General features: G+C 42.0%; 1 protein-coding gene across 5 annotated transcripts in view; it reads left to right on the top strand.

The window, feature by feature from the left end:
* Positions 1 to 27704, top strand: part of ZSWIM5 (zinc finger SWIM-type containing 5) — a 210615-nt gene that overhangs the window by 137568 nt on the left and 45343 nt on the right. For all 5 annotated transcript variants that reach the window (XM_062191178.1, XM_062191174.1, XM_062191175.1 and 2 more), the window contains 4 exons: positions 7436 to 7792; positions 15377 to 15525; positions 17760 to 17910; positions 26812 to 26991. In XM_062191178.1, coding sequence (XP_062047162.1) covers positions 7489 to 7792; positions 15377 to 15525; positions 17760 to 17910; positions 26812 to 26991 — 784 coding nt within the window. In that variant the 5' untranslated portion in view covers positions 7436 to 7488. The remainder of the gene's footprint in view (positions 1 to 7435; positions 7793 to 15376; positions 15526 to 17759; positions 17911 to 26811; positions 26992 to 27704) is intronic.

Raw genomic sequence — 27704 nt, 5'->3', positions numbered from 1 at the left:
AATCCCAGGTTGTGTGATCTTAGACAACTTCTGTTATCTCTCTCTGCCTCAGTTTTCTTATCTAAAAAGGGAGATAGCAACCTTGTGGGACTTCTATGAGGATTTAATTAGTTAATACATAGAAAACATTTTAAAATGCTGGCACGCAGAAATATCCAGTAAATGTTAGTAAAATGGCTCATATTTTGTATTTTAAAAAATAGGCTATAGGCCGGCGCCGTGGCTCAACAGGCTAATCCTCCGCCTTGCGGTGCCGGCACACCAGGTTCTAGTCCCGGTTGGGGCGCCGGATTCTGTCCCGGTTGCCCCTCTTCCAGGCCAGCTCTCTGCTATGGCCCGGGAGGGCAGTGGAGGATGGCCCAAGTGCTTGGGCCCTGCACCCTATGGGAGACCAGGAGAAGCACCTGGCTCCTGCCATCGGATCAGCGCAGTGCGCCGGCCTCAGCGCGCCGGCTGTGGCGGCCATTGGAGGGTGAACCAACGGCAAAAGGAAGACCTTTCTCTCTGTCTCTCTCTCTCTCACTATCCACTCTGCCTGTCCAAAAAAAAAAAAAAATAGGCTATAAAAATTGGCAGAAAAATAACAGCTGTCCATTTCAGGTATAAATATGAATTGTACAAAATAACACTTTGATGTTACTAGCTTTTATACAGATTATGGTTACCTTTCTCACTATTCACTATCCCAGTAAAGTCCTTTAATTACTGGCTGATTTCCTTTTAATCACAAAATTAGGAATTTTATAAGCATGCTTAATTTGTGAATCATAGCAATGAATATGTAAATTAAAGACTCAGTTTAGTGTTCATTTAATCGTTATCCATAAACACTTATTAAGCCCTTACAATATGACTAATGAAAATGTAGAGTTGAAAGAGACATAACTCCTGGTTTCAAGGAGTTCACACTAGTGGAAAAGACAAATAAAAGTATTAATTACATTGACATCAAGTGTGATTACAGAGATATGACTAAAGAAAAATGAGAGCTTAGAAAGAAGCGCTTAACCTGTTCTCCAAACAGATTAGGGAAGAATCCCGGAGTAAGTATCATTTGAGTTGAGGTGAGAAGGCCTTGCCTGGGATAGGGAATATCACATGCAAAGGCCTAGAGGCTCAGAAAATTGAGAAAACACTTCAATGTCAAGAAACTGCAAATAGTTTAGTGACTAATGTGTTGAGAAGTGGGGCAGCAGGTGTGGCATAGGGGACAAGTCTGAAGAGATGGAAAGAAGCCACATCATAAGGTTTATTTAAAGATTTTATTTACTTATTTGAGAGAGAGAGTTACAGAGAGAGGGAGAGACAGAGAGAGCTCTTCAGTCCTTTGGTTCACTCCCCAAATGGCCACAACAGCCGGAGCTTGGCTGATCCAAAGCCAGGAGCCAGGAGCCAGGAGCTTCCTCCATGTCTCCCACGTGGGTGCAGGAGCCCGAGCACTTGGGCCATCTTCAACTGCTTTCCCAGGCCCTAGCAGAGAGCTAATTGGAAGAGGAGCAGCCAGGACTAGAACCAGCGACCATATGGGTTGCTGGCGGCCCAAGCAGAGGCTTAGCCACAGCACTGACCCCTGCCTACGTTTTTACTTTATCCTTTAATCAGTGGGGAACCACTGAAGGATTTTAAGCAGCTGAGTTCAACAGATTTTTACAGATGTGTATTCTGATGCAGACTCTGTCAGCCACCAGGAATAGCAGATAAATAGGTCATCATTTTGTAGCAATGACATTTTATTGCCCTTTTGGAAAGTTGTTGTTTTTTGTTTGTTTGTTTTTGTTTTTTTGTTTTTTTTTTTTACTTATATTATGGAAGATGGGTAGAGGGAATAAGACTTGGAGGCAGGAAGATTAGCTAATCCAGGCAAGAAAGTGTTATGCTCTTGAATGAGGCAGTGTTAGAGGAGGTGGTGGAGAAGACTAGAATGGACACATATTTAGGAAGCAGAATTCCCAGGATTTAGTGACGTTTTGGATATTGAGCAGAGGAGCTTAGGATAAATCCCAGAGCAATGACTGTCTGCCTCTCAAGCCTCATGTATGACACTGGACCCCTTCCTGTTGTCTTTCCAATCACTGGTCTTTCTGCTCTTTGACTATTCCATGTTCTCCCTCTGCCTCAGCACCTCTGCATATACTTTTCTCTTCCTCTCTCTTTATTTTTTCTACCTGGAGTCCCTTTTACCATTACTTTGCCAGTCCCCATCTTTTCACCTAATTAGTTCCTACTCATTTGATAAAATTCTGCTCAAAATGTTATTTTCTCAAGGAATTCATCTTTACCACCCTTGTCTCTTTGTCAGGTGAGGGACCTCCTTTTATATACCTGTCATTCTGCATTTTTCTTTCATAGTACTTAACACAATTAAAATTAAGTAATTATTGTTACTTAATTATTGTTCAATATCTGTCTCCCTAGCTAGAGTATCAATTCTTTTTTAAAAAAGATTTATTTATTTATTTGAAAGGCAGAGTTACAGAGAGGCAGAGGCAGAGAGAGAGAGAGAGAGAGAGAGAGAGAGAGAGAGAGAAAAATCTCCCATCCTCTTGTTCACTCCCCAAATGGTTGCAACATCCAGAGCTCGGACAAGCAGAAACCAGAAGCCAGGAAACAGGAGCTTCTTCCAGGTCTCCCATGCGGGTGCAGTTGGCCCAAGTACTTGGGCCATCTTCCATTGCTTTTCCAGGCACATTAGCTGGATCAGAAGTGGAACAGCTGGTATGCCAGCACTGCAGGTTACAGCCTAACCCACTCCGCCACAGGGCCGGCCCCAGCAGAACTCTTTTTAACCTAAGAACAGCTCTTGGATTTTTAGCGATTTTTTGCTGATGTTGAAGTTCTCACATCTCTTGCTGTACATTTTTAAGCACAGGCAGGCACAGTTAGGGATGACAAGCTGCTAGGGGGTTAACTCATAGCAGGTGTTTAATGGAAGGCTAACGATTTTCTTAGAAACTGAGGTGAAGGGGCCAGCACTGTGGCATAGCGGATAAAGCCGCCTTTTCTTTCTTTCTTTCTTTTTTTTTTTTTTTTTTTTTTTTTTTGACAGGCAGAGTGGACACTGAGAGAGAGAGACAGAGAGAAAGGTCTTCCTTTTTGCCGTTGGTTCACCCTCCAATGGCCGCCGCGGTTGGTGCGCTGCAACCAGCGCACCGCGCTGATCCGATGGCAGGAGCCAGGTGCTTCTCCTGGTCTCCCATGGGGTGCAGGGCCCAAGCACTTGGGCCATCCTCCACTGCACTCCCGGGCCATAGCAGAGAGCTGGCCTGGAAGAGGGGCAACTGGGACAGAATCCGGCGCCCCGACCGGGACTAGAACCCGGTGTGCCGGCGCCGCAAGGCGGAGGATTAGCCTAGTGAGCCGCGGCGCTGGCTAAAGCCGCCTTTTCAATACTAGCATCCCTTTGGGCACCGGTTTGAGTCCTGGCTACTCCACTTCCTGTCCAGCTCTCTTCTGTGGCCTGGGAAAGCAGTGGAAGATGGCCCAAGTCCTTGGGTCCCTGCGCCTGTGTGGGAGACCCAGAGGAAGCTCCTGGCTTCGGATCAGCACAGCTCTGGACGTTGCGGCCATCTGAGAGTGAACCAGTGGATAGAGGACCTCTCTCTCTCTCTCTCTCTCTCTCTCTCTGCCTCTCCTTCTTTCTCTGTGTAACTCTGACTTTCAGATAGATAGATAGCAAGCAAGCAAGAAACTGAAGTGAAGTCAGAGCTATTGTGATTTGTAATGCAGAAGAGTCTGGGATATGATTTTATTATATTTCTCAAAAGTGTAGAGGCCAGCAGGTAGGAATGCTAACTAAGCCACAGAGTGCAAAGTTGAAATGAAACATTTTTTCTTTAAAGCAATGCTTGCTTTTTGTTATAGGGGAATGGGGATAGGTTGGGGGGAAGTTGTTGGCAACACACTGCTTGCAAAGCTTAACAGGAGCTCCTTGAAAGGATTTGGTACTTTATTCAGAGCCTGCTTAGCAGTAAAAAACTTGAGAATTTTTTGTGTGTTTGTTTTGTCTTGTATATAAAGTGATGGGACCATAGAGAAGCAGCTGCCTGATTGCCTATTTTCCTTAGAAGGTCCACCATCCTTGACGTCTATGCATCAAAATGAAAGGTGGTAGGAAAGAAGGAAATATGGGTGTTGACAAAAGGAGATTTATTTTATTTATTTGAACGACAGAGTTACAGAGAGAGGTAAGAGAGAGAGGTCGTCTGTTTGCTGCTTCTCTCCCCAAATGGCTGCAACGGCCAAGCTGGGCCGATCTGAAGTCAGGAGCTTCTTCCGGGTCTCTCACATGAGTGCAGGGGCCCAAGGACTTGAGCCATCCTCTGCTGCTTTCATGGGCTCATTAGCAGGGAGCTGGATGGGAAGTAGAGCAGCCTAGACTCAAACTGGCGCCCATATGGGATGCCAGCACTGCAGGCGGCGGCTTTGATCGGCTGCACCACAGTGCTGGCCCAGGGTGTTGACTTTCATGGCTTACTAAAGCTACTAGTAAAGTAAACGCTGTGTGTTGCTTCCTTTTATCCCTGCTTAACCCCTCACCTTCCTAGCCACCCATAGTTGTGAAGTGTGAACATATACAATGATAAAGAGACTGTCAGGAGCCTCCAGTTCTTGAGAATATCTGATATGTAGGATGACTTTACAATATATGTAGGGAGTTTCTTATGTGTGTATTTTAGGAAACTGTGGATGAAGAATTATCACAAAATTGATATTTGGGAAAAACTTTATGAAATAGTTGTTGTTTTTCCCAAGAATTTTAAGCACTTTTTGTGGTCATTATTTCTGTCTTTTTTTTTTTTTTTTTTTTTTTTTTTTTTTTGTTAAGAGCACACATATTACAGTCACCAAGCTAACCACTTTACAGTTTTCTCCCCCTTGTTTTACAAATTTGGTTATGAAGGGTCAAAGAAATTGAGTCAAAATCTTAAATAATTAAAAGTGAAACACCTCCAATGAAATAGTTACCATAAATGACTTAAATATTTATTTATTTATTTATTTGAAAGAGTTACAGAGAGAGAGAGAGAGAGAAGGGAGAGGTCTTCCATCTGCTGATTCACTCCCCAGTTGGCTGCAACGCTTGGAGCTGTGCCTACCCAAAGCCAAGAGTCAGGAGCCTCTTCCTGGTCTCCCACATGGGTGCAGGGGCCCAAGGACTTGGGCCATTTTCCACTGCACTCCCAGGCCATAGCAGAGAACTGGATCAGAAGTGGGACTTGAACCTGGGACTTGAACCAGCACCCATATGGGATGCTGGCACTGCAGAGGTGGCTTTACCTGCTATACCACAGTACCAGCCCCAAAAAGGAACTTTTTAATGAGTGTATATCAGTACAACAGAACCCAATGATCAATACAAACAAAGAGAAAACAGGCATTGTGTGTCTCCTGATATGAAGCAAAAGAAAGTTATGTAGTGAAGCTTGTGACATAATTTCAACAGAAAAACCTCAAACTGATCAGGTCTTCATAGCCAACTATTATTTTTTCAATAAATAATTGGGGTGCCAGGGAAGAAGGGGAACTTGTATCTTCTCTTTTTTTAAATTTTGTTTATTTGAGAGGCAGACTCACAGAGAGAGAGAGACAGACAGACAGACAGAGAGGTCTTCCATCTGCTCGTACACTCACCAAATGGCCACAAGGGCCGGAGCTGGACCGATCCAAAGCCAGGAGCCAGGAGCTTCTTTCCAGTCTCCCACGTGGGTACAGGGGCCTGAGCACTTAGGCCATCTTCTGCTGCTTTATCAGGCCATAGCAGAGAGCTGGATCGGCACTCAAACCGGCACCCATAGGGCTAGCACTGCATTGCAGCAGGTAAAGCCACCACCTGTGATGCCGGTATCTCATAGCAAGGCTAGTTCATGTTTGGCTGCTCCACTTCCAATGCAGCTCCCTGCTAATGGTCAGGAAAAAGCAGTTGAAAATGGCCCAAGTGTTTGTGCCCCTACCACCCACACGGGAGACCCGGATGGAGCTCCTGGCTTTAGCCTGGCCCAGCAGAGGCTATTGTGGCCATCTAGGAAGTGAACCAGCAGAAGAACGTGCTCTTTCTCTCTCTCTTTCCCTCCCTCCCTTCATCCCTCTCTCCCTGTCTTTCCCTCTCTTTAACTCTTTTAAAATAAATAAATATTTTTTAAAAATAAAAAACTGAAATTTTAGAATTTTAATAAACCTGAAAGTTATTTCCTAACATATCTAGTGGTATTGTTTTATAGTTTATAATTCAGTTAATTAAATATGGTATCGACTGCCATGTAACACAATATTATACAAAGGCAGTGTGGTATAATAGAGCATGGGTAGGGCCAGAGCTGTGGTGTAGCAGATAAAGCTGTCACCTGCAGTGCCAGCATCCCATATGGGCACCAGTTCAAGTCCTGGCTGTTCCACTTCCAATCCAGCTCTCTGCTATGGCCTGGGAAAGCAGTAGAAGATGGCCCAAGTCCTTGGGCACCTGTACCCATGTGGGAGACCCGGAAGAAGTTCCTCGCTTCTGGCTTCAGATCGGCTCAGCTCACCCATTGTGGCACTCTGGGGAGTGAACCAGCAGGGGGAAGATATATCTCTCTCTTTGCCTCTGCCTCTCTGTAGCTCTACCTTTCAAATAAATAAATAAATCTTTAAAAAAAAAATAGACTGTGGACTTCAGAGCTAAACTACATGGGTGTGAATCCTGGCTCTGCCATGTACTAGCAGAGTAACCTAAAGCAAGTTACTAAATTGCTTTGTGCCTGTGTTTCCTTATATAATGGCAATGATAATAATAATATTAATTTTCCAGAGAAACATAATGAGTAGAATATATATATATATATATGAATATATATGAGAGTACTTCAAAAAGTTCATGGTAAATGGAATTAAAATATTAATTTATTTCGTGTGAAAAAGTTTTGAAATTTTTGCATGCAAGGGGTCTTCAAAAATTCAGAGATAGAAGACCTCTGTGTGTATATGTGTGTGTGTGTGTAACTGTGACTTTCAAGTAAAATAAGTAAATCTTTAAAAAATATATATCTATTTTATCTTAAAGAGTTAGAGAGGGGAGGGGAACAGAGAGAGATTGTCTGTTCACTTCTTCTCCCCAAATGGTTACAACTACTACAGGAGTTCCTAACTTGTTTGGGGTTCCTTATTAATCTTTTAGACTATGACAAAAGCTATACTCCCAGTAAAATATACCAAGGTACAAACAACATTTTTCATATTAATTCAGGAGGTTTATGGACTCCAGGATTAAGAAGTCTTTCTAGATTGTGTGTTCCTTCGGAGCAATACCTGAGTTTCATTGCCCTTTGTGTCTGTGGCAGGGGCTATCAGTGTTTAGGAGATGCTTGGTGAATAGTTTCTAAATGGATTGAAATTCAAAATGCAAATCTTTAAATTTCTTATTACAGAACCAATAAACACAGTTTCTTCTTTGTTTCCTTAGGCTTCCATCTGAGTGGTACGGTAACTGAGCCCGCCACTGCTTCAGAACCAGCAATGACTTACAAAGTTGCAATCAGCTTTGATCGATGCAAAATCACTTCAGTGACATGTGGCTGTGGGAACAAGGACATATTCTACTGTGCTCACGTGGTTGCACTCTCACTCTACAGGATCCGAAAACCAGACCAAGTCAAATTGCGTCTTCCTATCTCAGAAACCCTCTTTCAGATGAATAGGGACCAGCTACAAAAGTTTATTCAATATTTAATCACAGCACATCACACTGAAGTTCTTCCTACTGCACAGAAACTGGCAGATGAGATTCTTTCCTCCAACTCAGAAATCAACCAAGTGAATGGTAATTGTAAAACATTTTTGTCGGTAAAAATGTTCTTTTCACTACACTGTTAAAAATCCACCCTTTTCTCTTTATTGCCTTATTGCATGTTTAAAGGTTGAGATATTTCTGGGGCTGTAATCACTTAACCTTACTCAGTTCATTCTATCCAAATGATCATGTGTTCTTAAATCAACCCAATTTCTACCTCATAAATATTTTGGCATAGAGTAGTGGTAGTATTCTATTTAACTTGAATACATTACACAGTTCTGATCATTATGTGATAATTCATCAATCTGTACACACATCCTTATATTTATGGCTCAAAAGGGTGGAAGAAAATACTTTACTGAATTTTAGGTGGGTTTTCTTTATGCTTTAGTTTGTTTTCTACAGTAAATATATATTTATAATTTTTAAAAGGATGTTTAAGAAAAAAAATTGGTTCCTCAAACTTAGAGTCTCTCAGGACAGATCTTATAGTATAGTCTCAATGCTAATTTCTTTTTAATATTTATTTATTTATTTAAAAGGCAGAGTTAGAGGAGAGAGAGAAAGATCTTCAACCTTGTAGTTCACTCCCTAAATGGCTGCAACAGCTGGGACTGATCCATGCTGAAGCCAGGAGCCTGGAACTCCATTCCGATCCCTTATGTGGGTTGCAGGGTCCCAAGCACTCAAGCCATTTTCTGCTGTTTTCCCAGGCATATTAGCAGGGGGGGCTGGATTGAAAGTGGAGCCACTGTGATACAAACCAGTGCTCATATGGGATCCTAGTGTCTCAGGCAATGGTTTAACCCACTGCATTACAAGCCAGCTCCTCAATGCTAATTTAGACCTCAACCTCCACAGTGGTTTGTTTCATACTTATTTATAATGATGGCCTTTCCATTTTATCTTTACCTGTCACCATTTCTCTTAGAATTACAAGGAAGAATTCAGAATATAATGTTAAAGTGTCATTTACATTGACTAGGTCCACTTTACTGCTACTGAAGGTAAATAGTTTTGTACTCATCTCTTTTCATAAGATGACTAAAATATACAAACCAGTGGACATATATAGGGACATTTAAATTTTATGTTATTCGTAAATGAAAGCAATTTTAAAGAAAGATTTGAGAGCAGGCCTTGTGATAAAGCTGCTTGAGATGTCCTCATCCCATATCAGAGTGCCTAGTTCAAGTCCTAGCTCTTCTGCTTTTGATCCATCTGCCTGCAAGAGCACATCCTGGGAGGCAGCAAATGATGGCTCAAGTACTTGAGTTCCTGCCACCTATGTGGGATACCTGAACGGAGTTTCTGACTTTGGTCTGGCCTATCCTTGGCTATTGCAGACATTTTGGGGAGTGAACCAGTGGATGCAAAATATTCTCTCTCTCTCTCTCTCTCTCTCACTCTCACTCTCACTCTCACTCTCACTCTCATTCTCACTCTCTCCTTCCCTCCCTCCCTCTCCCTCTCTCCTTCTCTCTTCATTTCAAATAAATAAAAATAAATACTTTATTTAAAAAAATATTTTTGTTTGAGATTTAGAGAGTAGCAACCAAAAAAGTATGTTTGTGAAGTCCAGGCCCAGTTTATCTACTTAAAATGATTTGTGCTCTTCTTCATTCAGTCCTAAATACTGTACCCTCTTGTATCTGACCTTTAAATATTAACATTTCTTATAGATTAATCTTAGGTTTTTAATTTTTCTTGTTTTACTTGATCTCTGTAGGCTGTCTCAGCTACATCCTTAACTTCAGATGTCATCCATATACTATGACTCACAGGTTTATTTCTCCAGCCCAAATCTTCTAAGCTTTAGACTCTACTCAACTATTTCACATTAACAAAATATCCTAAGATCAACATATACAAATGTGAATTTATGATCTTCCCCAACTGCCTTCTGGTGCCTTAACTCCATCCTTAGCTCAAAAATATTTGGAAATGCTTTGTTTAATCTAGTTTATCTCATTCCTGTCTTCAAGGAGTACTGAAAACTAGACTCATTAGAGATGAGACTCTATAATCTGCATTTTGAACATAAATGCCGAGTGATTATTCTGTATATTTATATCCAAGCATTCTTATACTGATGAGACCCTTATCTTCACCATGGGAAAAGTGCATTATTCTAACTAATCTCATATTCTGTATGGTATAGTAGGCCAAGAAAGAGTAGGATTTGGCTATATTCAGGTACAGCATCAACTTACATTCAAGGATTCTGAAAATAGCCAGTGAATCACAGCAGTACAAGGGCTTTCAAAAAGTTCATCAAAAGTATGCAATCTCTTTTAATTCCATTTTCCATGAACTTTTTGAAGTACCCTCACTTGAGGCTGGAGGCCAAAGGTATAACTTTATAGTGAAGAGCACAAGCTTTGGAGAGAGACTGACAAACTTGTATGTATCCTGACCTTAAGTTTTTCATTTGTTCAGATACCATGTGTAAACTTTAGTTTCTTCATTTTAAAATTAGGGTAAATATACCATCTGATAGAATTGTTATTAAGGTTCCTTAGAATTTATTCGACAAATATTTTCCAAGTATCTACCATGTACCAAGTACTTTTTTACAAATATATCAGCAGACAAAACAATTTCTGCCCTCAAAAAGCATATATTGTAGTGGACATATATATGAAAAATACTTAGCCTTTACCTTGAAGAAAGCACTCAATACATAGTTATTAGCAAATATTTATGATAGGACATAATATTTTTCCCACCTGAAGCTTAGCAAATATATATAATTATATAATATTTCCCACCTAAAGCTTAAATCTAGATGGTGAGACATATATTTGTTCATTCTGTAAATATTAACTCAATGCTATAATGAGCTAGGCACTATGAGGTACTAAAATGAATCCCTGTTCTTAAAAATTTTCAATTTAATTGGCAATATGTTAAAGATGCACAATTCTAATATAAAACAAAATGCAACAGAAGGGTATTGTTGCCTTTGTATGCTGAGCATATCAGCATGAGATGGGTACTTCTCAGGTGGCAATAATATATGGTTAATTCAGTGAGAGGCTAAAAGAGAGCCCCCTCCTGCCAAATGAACTAAGCAATTTCTTGAACCTCAGCAATGTTGGCCTCTCTGTATACTGAGTTCTCAGTGTGGCCCTGATTGTAGAGCTGAGGCAGTTTTGTCAATGAGAATTATTGACTTTTGGCCAAAGAACAGATCAGAGGGAGGAGGGAAGCAAAGGGAAAAGCATAAGTGAAGTCATGAGGAAATGTGGTTGACTTCTGGGATCACTAGTGTAAGAAAAGAGAAAACAAGACTAGAAATGAAAGATAGGACCTGAATATAGAGGGCCTTGAATACCAAGCTATAAGGCATTTGGACTTAATTTAGTAATACTATATCACTGAAGACTTTTTTTTTTTTCATTTTCAATTCTCTTTATATACAGAAGATCAGTTTAGTATATATTAGGTAACGATTTCAACAGTTTGCCCCCATATAGCAACACAAAGTGAAAAAAAATACTGTTGGAGTACTAGTTATAGCATTAAATAACAGTGTACAGCACATTAAAGATAGAGATCCTACATAATATTTTTTTTAAAAAATTAATTTATTTTCTATGCCATTTCCAATTTAACACCAGGTTTTTTTTTTTCATTTCCAATTATCTTGATATACAGAAGATCAATTCAGTATATAATTAGTAAAGATCTCATCAGTTTGTACCCACGCAGAAACACAAAGTGTAAAAATACTGTTTCAGTACTAGTTATAGCATCACTGCACATTAGACAACACATTAAGGACAGATCTCACATGGGATGTAAGTACACAGTGACTTCTGTTGCTGACTTAACAATTTGACACTCCTGTTCATGGCGTCAGTAATCTCCCTAGGCTCTAGTCATGAGTTGCCAGGGCTATGGAAGCCTTTAGAGTTCGCTGACTTTGATCTTATTCCAATAGGATCATAGTCAAAGTGGAAGTTCTCTCCTCCCTTCAGAGAAAGGTACCTCCTTCTTTGATGGCCCCGTTTCACTGAAGACTTTTTAAAAATATTTTATTCAAATCTTTTTAAAGAAAGATTTATTTATTTATTTATTTATTTATTTATTTATTTGAAAGAGAGAGATCTTCCATCCACTGGTTTACTCCCCAAATGGCTGCAACAAAGCCAGGGGCCAGGAGCTTCATCTGGGTCTCCGACATGGATAGCAAGGGCCCAAGCACTCAGGCCATCTTCCACTGCTTCCAAGGCACATTAGCAGGGAGCTGGATAGAAAGTGGAGCAGCTGGGACTTGAACCAGCACCCTCATGGGATGCCATTGTCACAGGCAGTGGCTTTACCCACTGCAACACAATGCTGTCCCCCAACTAAAGACTTTTGAGCAGAGAAGTGGTATGATCAGAACTTTTTAGAATAAAACGTGAAAAAAGGAAGCATTTTGTGTTATTTATGTGGTATTTTGTGTTAATAAGTATTTTAGGAATGAAGGCTTTTTAATTCCCTGGAGATTAGGATACACTAGGATAGTTTAACAGAAGCATAGCTTTGTTGTAAAGATGCAGATTTCATTTAAGCAGCAAGAGGGAAACAAAAGGAAAAAAGTAGACTGATCAAAACATAACATGAATTTGTAACCTATTGCATGACTACACGAACAGAGTGTTGAGTTAGGGTGTATTGTCATTTGGAGGCAGGTTTCTAAAAATCTGTCATAGGACTTTGTCTATAAGAGGGTGAGAGACAATTCAGTTGTCATTCCAGAAATATCTCTGGAGTGCCTGTTTCATTACCAGCACTGTACTACACATGATTTAGCTGTGAATTCATCTAAGGGCTCAACTGTGAGCAAGGAGCTAACAGACTGCAAGGGAAGAAGGATGTGCAAATAACTAACTGTCGTTAGTTGAGCTATGAAAAATAGTTTGAGTATCTATGAAAATATATCATCCCGTATGCAACTGTGACTATGCTTTAGGAAGCAGTTTTATGATTAACTTTAAGAACATCATTTTTTATGCTCTAAGAAGTTTTTTTAAAAGATTTATTTATTCATTTATTTACTTATTCATTTATTTATTTGAAATGCAGAGAGAGAATTAGGGAGAAATCTTCCATCCACTGGTGTACTCACCAAATGTCCACCATAGCTGGGGCTAGGCCAGGCTGAAACAAGGAGCATGGAATTTTATCCTGGTTTCCCACATGAGTGGCAAGAACCTCAGTCCCTAGGCCTTCCTCTACTGCCTCCAAGCTGCATCAGTAGGAAGCTGAATGGGAGCGTGGAGTAGCTCAAATTTGAACCAGGCACTCCCATATGGGATGCAGCTGTCCCAGGTGGCTGCTTAGCCCATTGTGCCACAACTCAGGCTCCAAAGAAGATTTTTTTTTTTTTAATTTTAAAATACTATTTGGAGCAAACATTTAGCCTCCCAGTTAAAATACAGCTGCATTCCACTTTGGAGTACTTGGGTTTGATTCCCAGCACTGGCTCCTAACTCCAGCTTCATGCCAATGCAGATCCTGGGAGGCAGCAGTGATAGCTCAAGCAATTAGGTTCCTGCTACCCACATAGGAGACCTGGATTGCATTCCTGGCTCTCAGCTTCAGCCACAGCCCACGTCTGGCTATGGTAAGCATTTTAGGATGAAGTAACAAACCAGAGCCCCCTCTCTGTCTGTCTCTTGTCTTTGCTTCCCAAATTAAAAAAAAGGACACTTTGAGTTACATTTGAATTCTGTAGAAAAACAAAATGAATGCCATCCTCCTAGCCAAAAAAAAAAAAAAATGTTTTTGTACCATTTTCATGTTGTGTATGAAACATATAAAGGAATAACAAACTCAGATTCTCTTACTGTATTGTCAACACAACATGGAACCACGGAATGCTTCTGCGACCAAATATGTGAGGGTTTCCCCCAAAATACTAAGTGAAAATTCATTCTACAGTGGACACCAGCTGGTTGTCTTCCAATTCTATTTACTCATTTATTATTTGAAAGGCAGAGTTACAGAGAGGCAAAGATGAAAGAGAGAGAGGGAGAGGGAGAGAGAGAGAGAGAGAGAGAGAGAGAGAGAGAGAGTCTTCCAACTGCTGGTTCACTTCCCAATTGGCAGTAATGGCCGGAGCTGAGCCAATCTGAAGCCAGGACTCCCACACGGGTGCAGGGGCCCAAGGACTTGGGCCATCTTCCACTGCTTTCCCAGGCCATAGCAGAGAGGTAGGTCAGAAGTGAAGCAGCCGGAACGTGAACCAACACCCATATGGGATGCTGGTGCTGCAGGCAGCAGCTTTATCCACTATGCCACATCAGTGGCACTGGCCTCCTCTGATTCAATTCTGATGCTGTCTGTCTCTATACCTAGAGATAGCATCCACTTACAGCCTGAAAGCTCAGTCCCACAAAACTGCCACCAACTTCTCATGCCAGTTTCAACCCCCAGGTTGTTTCATCTGTGCCTTTGACCAGCCAACTATAAATCAGTGTTCTCACACCCCCTCCTTGGGTTTGATTAATTTGCTGGTGTGGCTCATAGAACTCAGGGAGGCCAACACCGTGGCTCATTTGGCTAATCCTCCGCCTGCAGCTCCGGCACCCCGGGTTCTAGTCCCAGTTGGGGCGCCATGTGCTATTCCCGGTTGCTCATCTTCCAGTCCAGCTCTCTGCTATGGCCCCGGGAAAGCAGTGGAGGATGGCCCAAGTGCTTGGGTCCCTGCACCCGAATGGGAAACCAGGAGGAAGCACCCAGCTCCTGGCTTCGGATCAGCGCAGCGCCGGCTGTGGTGGCCATTGGGGGAGCGAACCAATGGAAGAAAGACCTTTCTCTCTGTCTCTCACTGTCTATAACTCTCTCTGTCTCTCTCTCACTGTCTAACTCTGCCTGTCAAAAAAAAAAAAAAAAAAAAGCTCAGGGAAACATTTTACTTCAATTTTCCAGTTAATCATAAAGGATCTTACAAAGAATACAGATGAAGTGATGCATAGAGTAAGGCATGTGGTAAGGGCACAGAGCTTTGATACCCTCTCCTGGCATACGACCCTTCAGGAACCTCCACATGTTCTGCTCTCTGGAAGTTCACCATACTCATTACATAAGAACAATTGAATAAATCATTTATCACTGGAAAACAGCTTAACCTCTGCCTCTTTCCTCTTCCCAGAGGTTGGAAGGTGAGGCTGACAGTTCCAGCCTTTAATCCTGCCTTGGTGCCTCCCCACCCCCTATCCTGAAGCTATCCAGAGATTGCCAGCTGACAATCAGCTTACTGGCTAGCAAAAAGATGCATCATTGTGAAGATTCCAAGGATTTTAGGAGTTATACTAGAAAACAGGGACAAAGACAAGTGTTCAAGTATATTTCACAATTTCCCATGTGTGTTTGCTTCTAGGCTTTTCTACCCAGGATGGTATTCATAGACTTCAGGAGAGAATACAGCTGAGACTTAGTGAACATGAAGTTAGTATTAGATCTCTCATATTTATTTAGGTCCACACAGTTGACAAAAACCACATTAAAGCAGAATAAGCCCATATTAAATTTGAGCATTCTCGTAAAATGTCCCTCTAGCTGAGTGTGCAGCCTGCAAACTCGGGGAACTCATTTCACTATTCCCATTTCTCACAGGTGCCCCTGATCCCACAGCTGGGGCTAGCATTGATGATGAAAACTGTTGGCATTTGGATGAAGAACAGGTGAAAGAACAAGTGAAGCTTTTTCTTTCTCAGGGGGGTTACTATGGCTCTGGAAAGCAGCTCAACTCAATGTTTGCCAAGGTAAGATATGAAAAGATATTTTTTTAAAAAACTTTCTTAAGTAAACTGGAGTCACCACAATTCTGGCATCTTGCATTATATCTAACTCACTTGACCCTAGCTATACTGAGTGCCTGAAACCTGGTGAGAGGGGCTAGTCAGAGCTGACCTGAGCGGATTGCATCCAGGGAGCCATACTCTCTCACCCTGGTGGTCCTATTCCTTCTGCTCCAGTCCCTAATGAGTTAGCATTGCTGGGGTGTTTAGCAAAGAAACCATCTTCTCTCTGCTTTGAAACCAAGGTACCCAACCAAGCCTTGAGGACTAGTTGCAAAAGTGTCCCTAAAGAGACTTAGTATTTTGAAACTGGAGAAATCTCACAGCAGGCCTCCTTCCTCTTTTTCTCCCACCCTTAACACCATTAGGAACATAATTCACTTACCATACAATTCACTCATTAAAGTATGCAATTTAGTGGTATTTAAGGTGTGCAATTCAAATATATGCAGCCATCACCACAGTCAACTTTAGAACATTTTTATCATCTGAAAAAGATGCCTTACCTAATACTCCTTTATTTCTTTGATCACATCATTCTCCTCCAGTCCTAAAAGTCACTCATCTACTTTCTATCCCTTTGGATTTCTCTGTTCTAGACTTTCATATAAATGGATCACATAGTTTATAGTCTTTCATGACTGGCTGCTTGGATTTAGAATAAGGTTTTCTTTTCTTTTTTTTTTTTAGATTTATTTTATTTATTTGAAAGAAGAGTTACAGAGAGAGGTAGAGACAGAGAGAGAGGTCTTCCATCCGCTGGTTGACTCCCCAGATGGCCACAATGGCCAGAACTGCACCAATCCGAAGCCAGGAGCCAGGAGCTTCCTCTGGGTCTCCCATGGGGGTGCAGGGGCCCAAGCACTTGGGCCATCTTCTGCTGCTTTCCAAGGCCATAGCAGAGAGCTGGATCGGAAGAGGAGCAGCTGAGACTAGGACCGGTGCCCATATGGGATGCCAACACTTCAGGCCAGGGCTTTAACCCACTACATCACAGCACTGGCCCCAAGCATAAGGTTTTCAAGGTTCATCTGTGTTATTACTTAAATAAGTACTTCATTCTTACGGCTGAATAGTAGTACATTGTATGGATACTCCACATTTTGTTTATTCACTTGTTGGTGAACATTAAGGTTGTTTTTACCTTTTGACTATTATGAGTAATACTATTGTAAATACTCTTTGTTTTTAAGATTTATTTACTGGGACCAGCATGTGGTGTAGTGGGTAACAATGCCATCTATGACAACAGCATCAAGACCCAGCTGTTCCACTTCTGATCCAACTCCCTATTAATGTGCCTGGGAAAGCAGCAGAAAATGGCCCAGGTGCATGGGCCTCTGCACTCATGTGAGAGAACTGGAAGAAGCTCTGGGCTCCTGGTTTTGGCCTGGCACAAAGATCTCTCTCTGTCTCTCCTCTCTATAACTCTATCTTTCAAATAAATATAAAAAAGTTTAACAACACCAACAAAATATTTATTTATTTATTTGAAAGGCAGACTTACAAATAGAAAGACAGGGAAAGAGGGATTTTCCATTCACTGGTTCACTCCTCAAATGGCCACAATGCCAAGCTGAAACCAAGAGCCTGGAACTCCATCCTGGTCTCCTATGTCAGTGGAACTACTTGGGTCATCTTCTACTGCTTTCCCAGAAGCTTTTTCTTTTTAACATTTATTTATTTATTTGAAAGGCAGAGCTGTTTTTTACAGAGAGAGAGAGAGATCTTCCATCTGCTGGTTTACTCCCCAGATGGTAACAGCCAGGGCTGGGCCAGACTGAAGCTAGGAGCCAGGAGCTTCTCCTGGGTCTCCCAGATGGGTGCAGGGGCCCAAGTACTCAGACCATCCTCCACTGCTTTCCTAGGCAAATTAGCAGGGACACAATGCCAGCCCCATGTATATTTTTGTACATGTTTCCCTCTTAGAGTAGAATTGAGGGATCATATGGTGACTCTGTGTTTAACCTTTTGAAGAACAGCCTTACTGTTTTCCAATATGGCTGCTCATTCTACATTCCCACCAACAGGGTATGAGGTTCTGATTTCTTCATATACTGGCCAACACTTGTTACTGTCTGACTTTTTGATAAGGGATATGAAGTGGTATCTTGTTGTTCTCAGATACTTCATTGCCTTGCCCTGTTCTTCCTTTATGTCATGCAGTCACCATTCTCTTGCCCCACCTTTTGTGTCAGGTTCGAGAGATGCTGCGGATGAGAGATTCCAATGGAGCCAGGATGCTGACGCTTATAACCGAGCAGTTTATGGCTGATCCACGACTCACACTCTGGAGGCAACAAGGAACAAGCATGACAGACAAGTGCAGGCAGCTCTGGGATGAGCTAGGTAAATCCTCATCTCTCACACAAGTGCTACGTCTTACCAGCCTGCCCTATGGCAACAGTGTTAGTGAATATTTCTCATCCATCATTGCATGAATCTAGCTAAGTCCAGTTGATGGAAGATTTAGCTTCTACAGGGGCTGTGCAGAGTAATTCTGACCTCATTTTTGTTGCTTCTAGAGCATTGTGCTTCATGATTGACATCAGCATTCTGTTCCAGGTGTTACTACATGGGAGCTTTGCTGAGAGAAAAACCTCTTCACTGTGCTTCTGTTGCATGGCTATAGCCTGGCTTTCCAAATACTCACCAGCCTCACTTTTGTTTCCTTCCCTAAGTCTGTCCTTTTCTATCAATCCTAGTCAGCTTTCTAGACATACGACCATTTCCAAGACGTGGACCCTCTATTCTTTCTCTGTACTCCTTAAGAACTTTTTATTTTTTTAAATATATTGGCTTCAGAGCTTACTTATATAGTGATCTCAAACTTATCTTCTTTCCACTCAGCTGAGTTCTAATCCCTTATTAGCAGCTTCCCATTGACCATTTAAACAGAAATCCAAAATGAACTCTTTGGCAAAGAAAGTGGTATTGGCATTCCTTACTCTACCAAACCGACTGTTAAGTGCTTATTTTCCCCCCTATATCCAGTCACAAACTTCATTGACTCCTTGACCTTTAAATTGTAATTTATTGTCAATTCTTTTTATTTCCCATCACCACTAGCCTGATTGAAAACCTTGGGCATTTTAGATTAGTTTAGAAATATGGTTTCCTGAGTGGTCTCTAGACTCTCCCCCATTGAGACAGTTCTGTTCTCTTTGGTCGTTATTTCTTTTGACCATTCCCCAGTTTTGCAATGCTAATACTCAACTCTTCTCCTTACTCTCAGACTTCCATACCCTGAACTCACCATCCAGCCATTTAGGAGTTATATGGAAAATGTTCTAATTTTTAACATTCTGAAAGTTTTATTACAGCTCCTTCATGTGTAGCTCACCCAGAAAGCAGCAGCAGACTTTCTGCTCATCCAAAATACCACAGAACAATACAGTAGCTTGGAATTTTAGTGAGTTCTCTTGGACTGAAGCATATATCTTATAGTCTTGAGGCTGAAAGCCTCAGGGATGAGACTTAATAACTTTGGATCTGTACTTGATTATTTTAAGGCTGGTAAGTCTAGGTTTTGGTTTATGTTCTTAGCCTTTTTTGTATCATTGGGGAACTAATGGCTTTGGAGTTGCCAATAATAATGACTAGCTACATTTTTGAGTATTACGTTCCAGTTTTTGTGTTAAATATTGTTCTCACATTGTTTCATTTAATTCTCTTAACAATGATGTGAAGTGTTTGTGTATTTATTTCTAGGAAACATATGGTTACTTTTGGTAACACAATAAAATAAGGCTGGCCGGCGCCGCGGCTCAGTAGGCTAATCCTCCGCCTTGCAGCGCCGGCACACCGGGTTCTAGATCCTGTCCCAGTTGCCCCTCTTCCAGGCCAGCTCTCTGCTGTGGCCAGGGAGTGCAATGGAGGATGGCCCAAGTGCTTGGGCCCTGCACCCCATGGGAGACCAGGAGAAGCACCTGGCTCCTGCCATCGGAACAGCGCAGTGCGCCGGCCGCAGCGCGCCAGCCATGGCGGCCTTTGGAGGGTGAACCAACGGCAAAGGAAGACCTTTCTCTCTGTCTCCCTCTACTGTCCACTCTGCCTGTCAAAAATAAAATAAAATAAGGAATTACAGAAAATTATTTCTGCCAGTGACATAGCCACACTTCAGTATGGGAATAGAGTTTGTAGCTCCTTTATCTCTGTCTCTCTCTCTCACTGTCCACTCTGCCTGTCAAAAAAAAATAATAATAATAAAATAAAAAATAAAAATAGAGTTTGTAGCTCCTTGTCCAACTAATTACAACCAAGTTTCTAGGGTCACATAACACAATGCATGGAGGCTTAGGAACCACTTATGTACTCTTTTCTCAAAAGAAGTTGTAGGCCTGGGCTCCTTTCCACGGAGTCCCTTCCTGTTTAGCATCTCCATGTTTTTAGATGAGAAACTAAGCTCAGAAAAGTTAACTATTTCCTTTAGGGTAACACAGCTCTAACACTGGAACCCTAATCTGACTCTAAGTCAAACATCCCCAGTAACATCTCCCTCAATTCTGTCTTGTTTTATCTTTTTATTAATTGCATACTCCTTAAGAATTTGAAGTTAGCCTTCTTCAGTCAGTTTCATCTGCAGCATGAATGTCTTAGAGTAATTTCTGTACCAATCACTAAATTATGCTGTGCCTTTGGGACAAAAGTAGATGAGAGTGAGTAAACAGAGCTGGCTCCCAGTACTTTTTTTTTAAAAAGATTTTTTATTTATTTATTTGACAGGTAGCGTTACAGAGAGAGAGACAGACAGACTGAGAGAAAGGTCTTCCTTCCTTTGGTTCACCCCCCAAATGGCCACCACAGCCGGCACTCCGCTGATCCGAAGCCAGGAGCCAGGCACTTCCTCCTGGTCTCCCATGCAGGTGCAGGAGCCCAAGCACTTGGGCCATCCTCCACTGCCCTCCTGGGCCACAGCAGAGAGCTGAACTGGAAGAGGAGCAACCGGGACTAGAACCCGGTGCCCATATGGGATGCCGGAGCCGCAGGTGGATGATTAGCCAAGTGAGCCACAGCGCCGGGCCCCAAGCTCCCAGTACTTTTAAAGTTTTTGTCATATACTTGAGTTCATTATGAAAAGCTCTTTCTTCTGACATTGTCATATCTAAGAAGTTGGGCTATCAGCCTTCCAAGAAATCCTCATCATTCTAAGATACTGGTTCTCAAACTTTTCAGAATCACCTGGAGTATCTGTTTAAACAGATCAGTTTCTGATTCAGTAGGTTTGGATGGGGCCTGAGAGTTTGCATTTCTAACAAATTCATAAGAGATGCTGATGTTGCTGATCCCAAGACCACACTTTTGAGAAATGCTTCCCTAAAGGAAGCCCTTGTTGGTCAGCGCTGGAGCACAGTGCATTTATGCCTCCTTAATGACTTTAAGGGCTCCTTACCTGTCAAAAGACCTGTTCACCTGGGAAGGGCCTAGGCAGAATTTGTAGGAACTACAAATATAGCAAAGAGAAACAGATTCACTACATTCAGTTGCTGAGCTAGAGAGAATAGAAGCAATCAGACATGAAATTTCCTCATCTACAAATCTGTTAACCTCTCCATTTCTATATACATATTCTTTGTCTTCTTAAAATCTGTACAGTGTCTCTGTTCCCATAGAAGGTCAGTTCTTACATATTTGCTCTGGGTTCTATCCTGTCTCCTTTTCTAAGAGCTTTCCTCTTATACTTATCTCCTTTCTGTAGTATCATTAATTTTTTAAAAGATTTATTTATTTGAAAGTCAAAGTTACACTGAGAAAGGAGAGGCAGAGAGAGAGATCTCTTCCATCCACTGGTTCACTCCCCAATTGACTGTAATGGCCGGAGCTGTGCCGATCCGAAGCCAGGAGCCAGGAGCTTCTTCTGGGTCTCTCACATAGGTTGAGGGGCCCAAGGACTTGGACCATCTTCTGCTGCTTTCCCAAGCCATAGCAGAGAGCTGGATGGGAAGTGGAGCAGCCAGGTCTCGAACCGGCACCCATATGGGATGCCAGCACAGCAGGTGGTAGCTTTACCCGCTACGCCACAGCACCGACCCCATATCATTAATTTTTCTCTTGATACTGGGTCATTCCCACCAGCATGCAAATATGCTGTAATGTTTGCAATCTCGAACGTTTGAAAAAAGTTCCTTTGATCTCCAACTGCCCTCCTCCAACTGTTACCTCATTTCTCTTTTCCCCTCCAAAGCAACACTTCTCAAAAAAGTTACCTACAGTCACATTTTCCATTTGCTCGCCTCCATTCGTTTTTGAACCCAGTCCAGTTCAGTTTCCATTGCTCATAGCTACTCTACAGAAGTAACTCATAAAAACCACTAGTGACTTCCATGTTGCTAGATACAATGGTCTCTTCTCAGTTTTCATCTTTCTTAACCTTTTAGGAGTTCTTAATAAAATTAACCATACTCTTCTTGAAATTTATTCTGCTGGTTTCTCTGACACCTGGTTTCCTGATTCCTGACTACTTTATCTCGATTTCCCTTACAAGGCTAATTGGCCTGTCCTCAACTCTTCTAAATATAGAGTACCTCACAGCACCCATTTCACTGTCTGCATTCTCTAAGTGATCATATTCAGTCACATGGTTTTAAATACCACCCACGAGCAGGTAAGACAGATTTATGTCTCTAGCCTTGACCTTTCCATTGAACTCCAGGCTGTGTTCTGCTGCACACCATTTCTGGAAAAAAATATATATATATATCTTGGGGCCAGTGCTGTGGCATAGCCGGTAAAGGTGCTGCCTGCAGTGCCAGCATCCCATATGGGCACCAGTTAGAGTCCAGGCTGCTATGGCCTTGGAAAGCAGTAGGAGATGGCCCAAGTCCTTGGACCCCTGCACCCGCATGGGAGACTCAGAAAAAGCTCCTGGCTCCTGGCTTTGGATCAGTGAAGCTTGGGCCATTGCAGCCAAATGAGGGGTGAACCAGCAGATGGAAGACCTCTCTCTGTCTGCCTCTCCTTATCTCTCTGTGTAATTCTGACTTTCAAATAAATAAAAAAAAAAATCTTTAAAAAAAATCTCAAGCTTAGTATAACCATCAAAGAACCTTAATTTTCCTGCCAAAGTCTGAATTACTCTTGTTGGCCCAGCACAATACACACCATCATGATATATCAGGTTGCTTAAGAAGAAAAAATGCCGGATCATCCTTGATTCCCCATTTTCTGTTTTCTAGAGTAAAACCAAGCCCTGCTGATCCTTAGAGTGGGAGAATTGAATGAGACAATATATATAAAGTACTAATGCTTAACTGAGAAGAATAAATCAGTGAGAGTTATATTAAACATATACAAATTATATATAATTTTAACTTCTATAATAGCATTGCTTAGCATTCTTGATACTTTTAACTTGGAAAAAATATGCTTTTGAATGCTTTTAGCAGTCCATGAATGCTGCTATTTGTAGGCAACTGCAGAATTTTTTGCTTAGACTCTTTCTTAGAAATATGATAGTCTCTGGGGCCGGCACTGTGGCACAGCAGGTTAATGCCCTGGCCTAAAGCGCTAGCATCCCATATGGGTGCCAGATCTAGTCCCGGCTGCTCCACTTCCAGGCCAGCTCTCTGCTGTGGCCTGGGAAAGCAGTGGAGGATGGTCCATGTCCTTGGGCCCCTGTACCAGCGTGGGAGACCTGGAAGAAGCTCCTGGCTTCGGATCGGCACAGCTCTGGCTGGAGCGGCCATCTGGGGAGTGAACCATCGGACGGAAGACCTCTCTCTCTCTCTGCCTCTCCTCTCTCTGTGTAACTCTGACTTTCAAATAAATAAATAAATCTTTAAAAAAAAAAAAAGAAATGTGATAGTCTCAGGGTGTTTTGAAACAAATTCTTAAGGACCTAATTAATAACACAGAAGCTCATTTTTAACTTGCTGGTGAAATTATTTGTACTTGCTTTCTAGGAAATCTTCTTTTTCATATCTATATAACTGGAAAATAGAAACTCCTACATGACTAGAGTAACACATTCTTTTTTATTATTATTTTATGGTATCTTTCTGTTTTACTTACTTATTTTTTTTGGAAAGGCAGACAGAGACAGAGATGTTCCATCTGCTGGTTCACTCAAATGCCCACCATAGCCAGGGCTGGGCCAGGCTGAAGCTAAGAACCTAGAATTGAATCCAAGTCTCCCATGTGGAAAAGTGGGATCCAAATCCTAGAGGCAGAAATGGAGCTGGGACTTGAACCCAGACACTCCACTGTGTGATGTGGATATCTCAAATAGCAGCTTAACCTCTGTGCTAAACACCGGCTCAGCATTTTGTTTCTTTGAGCCTTTCTCAACTCACCCAATCTGTTTTCTATTCCTGTTATCCTACTGATTTTACCATTCCCAAGGTCACCAAGAGTTCTATTTGCCAAATTTAATGGCCTCTTTTTGCTCTTCTTTTCTACTTGGGAATGTTAAATACGAAAATCTTTTTCTTCACTGTAAATAAAAAGTTCACTTTTATATTCTTGATTTATTTATTTCTTTGAAAGTCAGAGTTACACAGAAAGAGAATGAGAGGCAGAAAGAGAGAGGTCTTCCATCCACTGGTTCATTCCCCAATTGGCCACAGCCGATCCAAAGGCAGGAGCCAGGAGTGTCTTCCGGATCTCTCAGGTGCAAGGGCCCAAGGACTTGGACCATCTTCTACTGCTTTCCCAGGCCATAGCAGAGAGCTGGATCAGAAGTGGAGCAGCCGAGACTCAAACCAGCACCCATATGGGATGCCGGCACTGCAGGCAGCAGCTTTACCCACTATACCACAGCACCAGCACCAAAAGTACACTTCTTCAACTGTAAAATAAGAACAGGCATTTAGCACAGTGGTTAAGATGCTGCTTGGGACACTGGCAGTTCCACATTAAATCCAGCTTCCTGTTAATGTACACCCTGGGAGGCAGCAGGTGATGGCTTGAGTACTTGGGTCCCTGCCACTCATGTGGGAAACCTGGTTTGAATTCTGAGTTCTTGGCCTCATCCTGGCCCAGGTCTAGCTGTTGTAAGCATTTGAGGAGTGAAACAGAAGAGGGAAGATCTCTCTCTCTCTCTCTCTCTCTCTCTCTGCCTTTCAAATAAATAAATAGTTATTTAAAACTGTAAAATAAATGTTACTAATACTATAATCCCCTTAAAAACCATTATTACATAGTATTGTTTCTTTTTTGTGGTATGTTTTAAAAGTTGAACCAATAAAAATGAATCTTCATTTTCAGTTAATATCTGAAACAGAGGCTAAGATGGCCTTTTAAAACTTTTCTATTTGATTTTGAGACACTTTAAATAGTATCTGAATATACCTCCATCCATGGATATAGCTCCATCCCAAAGGATGTTTAAATTAAGCACTACCACCACTCTTATTGCTAAGTTGAGGTTGAGAAATTATCTGGCACAGTCACGTAGGCAACCCTGAGGAAAAAGAAGCAGATTTCCTTGAAAAAGAGGGTGATGTGATCAAAGAAACAGAACTCATTGATTATATGGAATGTGATACTCTGCCACAGCACAGTAACAGAAACTCCAAGAAAGTGATGGGTTTTGACTTTTTAAAAAGATTTACATATTTATTTATTTGAAAGATAAGGTGTCAGAGACAGGGAGGACAGAGAGAGAGAGAGAGAGAAAGAAAGAGAGAGATCTTTCATCCACTGGTTTACTCCCTAAATAGCTATAAATGTCAGGGTAGGCCAGGCTGAAGCCAAGAGTGAAGTCTAGATCTCTCAGATGAGAGTTAGGAACCCAAGCACTTGAGCCATCAGCTGCTGCTTTCCCAGGTGCATTATCAGGAATGCTGGATTGGAAAAAAAGCAGCAGGGACTCAGACTGACAATATAATATGTGGTTTACCTTACCACGCCACAATGCCTGTTTTAGGTGGGATTTTTTTTATGTGGGATTTTTTTGTTGGTTTGAGAGAGACAGAGAGAGCGAGTGAGCTCCCATCTGCTGGTTCACTCCCGAGATGCCCGCAGTGACCTAGGTTGGGCTGGATGAAGCCAAGAGCTGGGGACTTAATCCAGATCTCCCATGTAGGTCGTAAGAACGTAATCACTGAGCCATCACAGCTGCCTCCTTTGGTCTTCCCAGTTTCACTGTGACCTCTTAGAGCCAGCATTAGCAGGAAGCATATATCAAACTCTGGCACTCTGATGTGGGACTCTGGCATTTTAACTGCTAGTCCAAATGCCTGCTCCAAGAAAGTAATGGTTTGATCACAAGGTGACTACCAGTTTCAAATCCAAGTCCAAATCATCATTTTCCTTGGAAAAAGAAAATACCAAGATTCTACTATGTGGTAGGTAATATACTAAACCCTTTACAAATGTTATTTCATTTAATTCTCAGTATTCCTACAGAGTAGGTGTTTTTATTATCTCAGTCTTTTTTTTTTTTTTTTTTTTTTTTTAATTTTTGACAGGCAGAGTGGACAGTGAGAGAGACAGAGACAGAGAGAAAGGTCTTCCTTTGCCGTTGGTTCACCCTCCAGTGGCCGCCACGGCCAGCGCGCTGTGGCCGGCGCACCACGCTAATCCCAAGGCAGGAGCCAGGTGCTACTCCTGGTCTCCCATGGGGTGCAGGGCCCAAGCACTTGGGCCATCCTCCACTGCACTCCCGGGCCATAGCAGAGAGCTGGCCTGGAAGAGGGGCGACCGGGACTAGAACCCGGTGTGCCGGCGCCGCAAGGTGGAGGATTAGCCTGTTGAGCCACGGCGCCGGCCTATTATCTCAGTCTTACAGTTGACATATTTGAAGGTCAGGAATTCCAACTAGACAAAATATGAAACATTTTCTAAGCACCTCCCTTTCAATCCCATCCTTGTACTAAATGCCCTTCCTCTATGCTGATATTATGCCCTCAATATACCTTAACACTTAATATATTCAAATAGCATTATGTTTATTCATCTGTCTCCCTTACTAGATAGCCTATCAAGGTAGCAATAGTGTCTTATTCACCAGCACAGAGCTTTTGAAGGCTCTCAGTAAATTCTTATTAAACTGCAGATTTGAGTTCAGAATTCAAGCCTAAAGCTGCCTTGTCTCACATTACAGACACTCACATCCAGATATCAAGATAATCTCTCTGCTTTAAGGAAGCTTTAGGATGGAAAAATAAGCTGGTTCTGAAAATCTTACCTAATTTTTTTTTTTTTTTTTAATTTGGAGTCTTTCTCTACCACCTAAAAGTGAAACTGAAACATTAAGGCTTACATAATCAAAGGAGAGATGTCAAGAATGTGGGTTGCTTTATTTTCCAGGGGCTTTATGGGTGTGCATAATTTTAAATCCCCACTGCAAACTGGAGGAAAAATCCTGTTGGCTACAACAGCTGCAGAAATGGAGCGACCTGGATGTCTGTCCTCTGGAGGATGGGAACTATGGACACGAGCTGCCCAACATCACCAATGCACTTCCCCAGAATGCTAATCACAGCTCAGGTGAGCCAAGTATCCTTTTAGACTCTTAGTGCCTGGAACTTCAAAAGGTGGGTAAAGCCCTAGAACAGTGGAGGCTGGACAGCTTTTTGGATGTCAGGATTGTCATCCTAAATAAGAAGTCTGTCTTTTTGTTCATCTTGAAATGCCAAACTATAAGGATAAGCTTTTGTCTTTGACATTGGGATGCTGTCCTCTTCCCCCTTCTGGAGTGTCTTAACAGTGCCTGGCATGATGATTCTTTACACTTCAGGTTCTTTATAAAGCCTAAAAGATCTTGGCCTAAGTTGGGGTTGGTTTTTGCTCAGAAGACCTAACTCAAGGGAGGGATAGAAAGCCTACCAAAACCAACTTTTAAAAGTATCCTGGGGCTGGTGCTGTGACACAGTGGTTAACGCCCTGGCCTGAAGCACCGGCATCCCATATGGGAGACGGTTCGAGACCCAGCTGTTCCACTTCTAATCTAGCTCTCTGCTATGGCCTGGGAAAGCAGTAGAAGATGGCCCAAGTAGAAGAAGTCCTTGGGCCCCTGCACCTGTGTGGGAGACTGGGAAGAAGAACCTAGCTCCTGGCTTTGGATCGGTGCAGCTCTGGCTGTGGTGGCCATTTGGAGAGTGAACCAACGGAAGGAAGACCTTTCTCTCTGTCCCTCTCTCTGTAACTCTGTCAAATAGATAATAAAATCTTTAAAAATTTGAAAAAAAAGACAAATCCAG

The sequence above is a fragment of the Lepus europaeus genome, chromosome 5 (assembly GCF_033115175.1).
Source record: "Lepus europaeus isolate LE1 chromosome 5, mLepTim1.pri, whole genome shotgun sequence".
NCBI lineage: Eukaryota > Metazoa > Chordata > Mammalia > Lagomorpha > Leporidae > Lepus > Lepus europaeus.
Note: the sequence above shows the minus strand (reverse complement) of the source record. Positions and strands in the feature narration are given on the sequence as shown.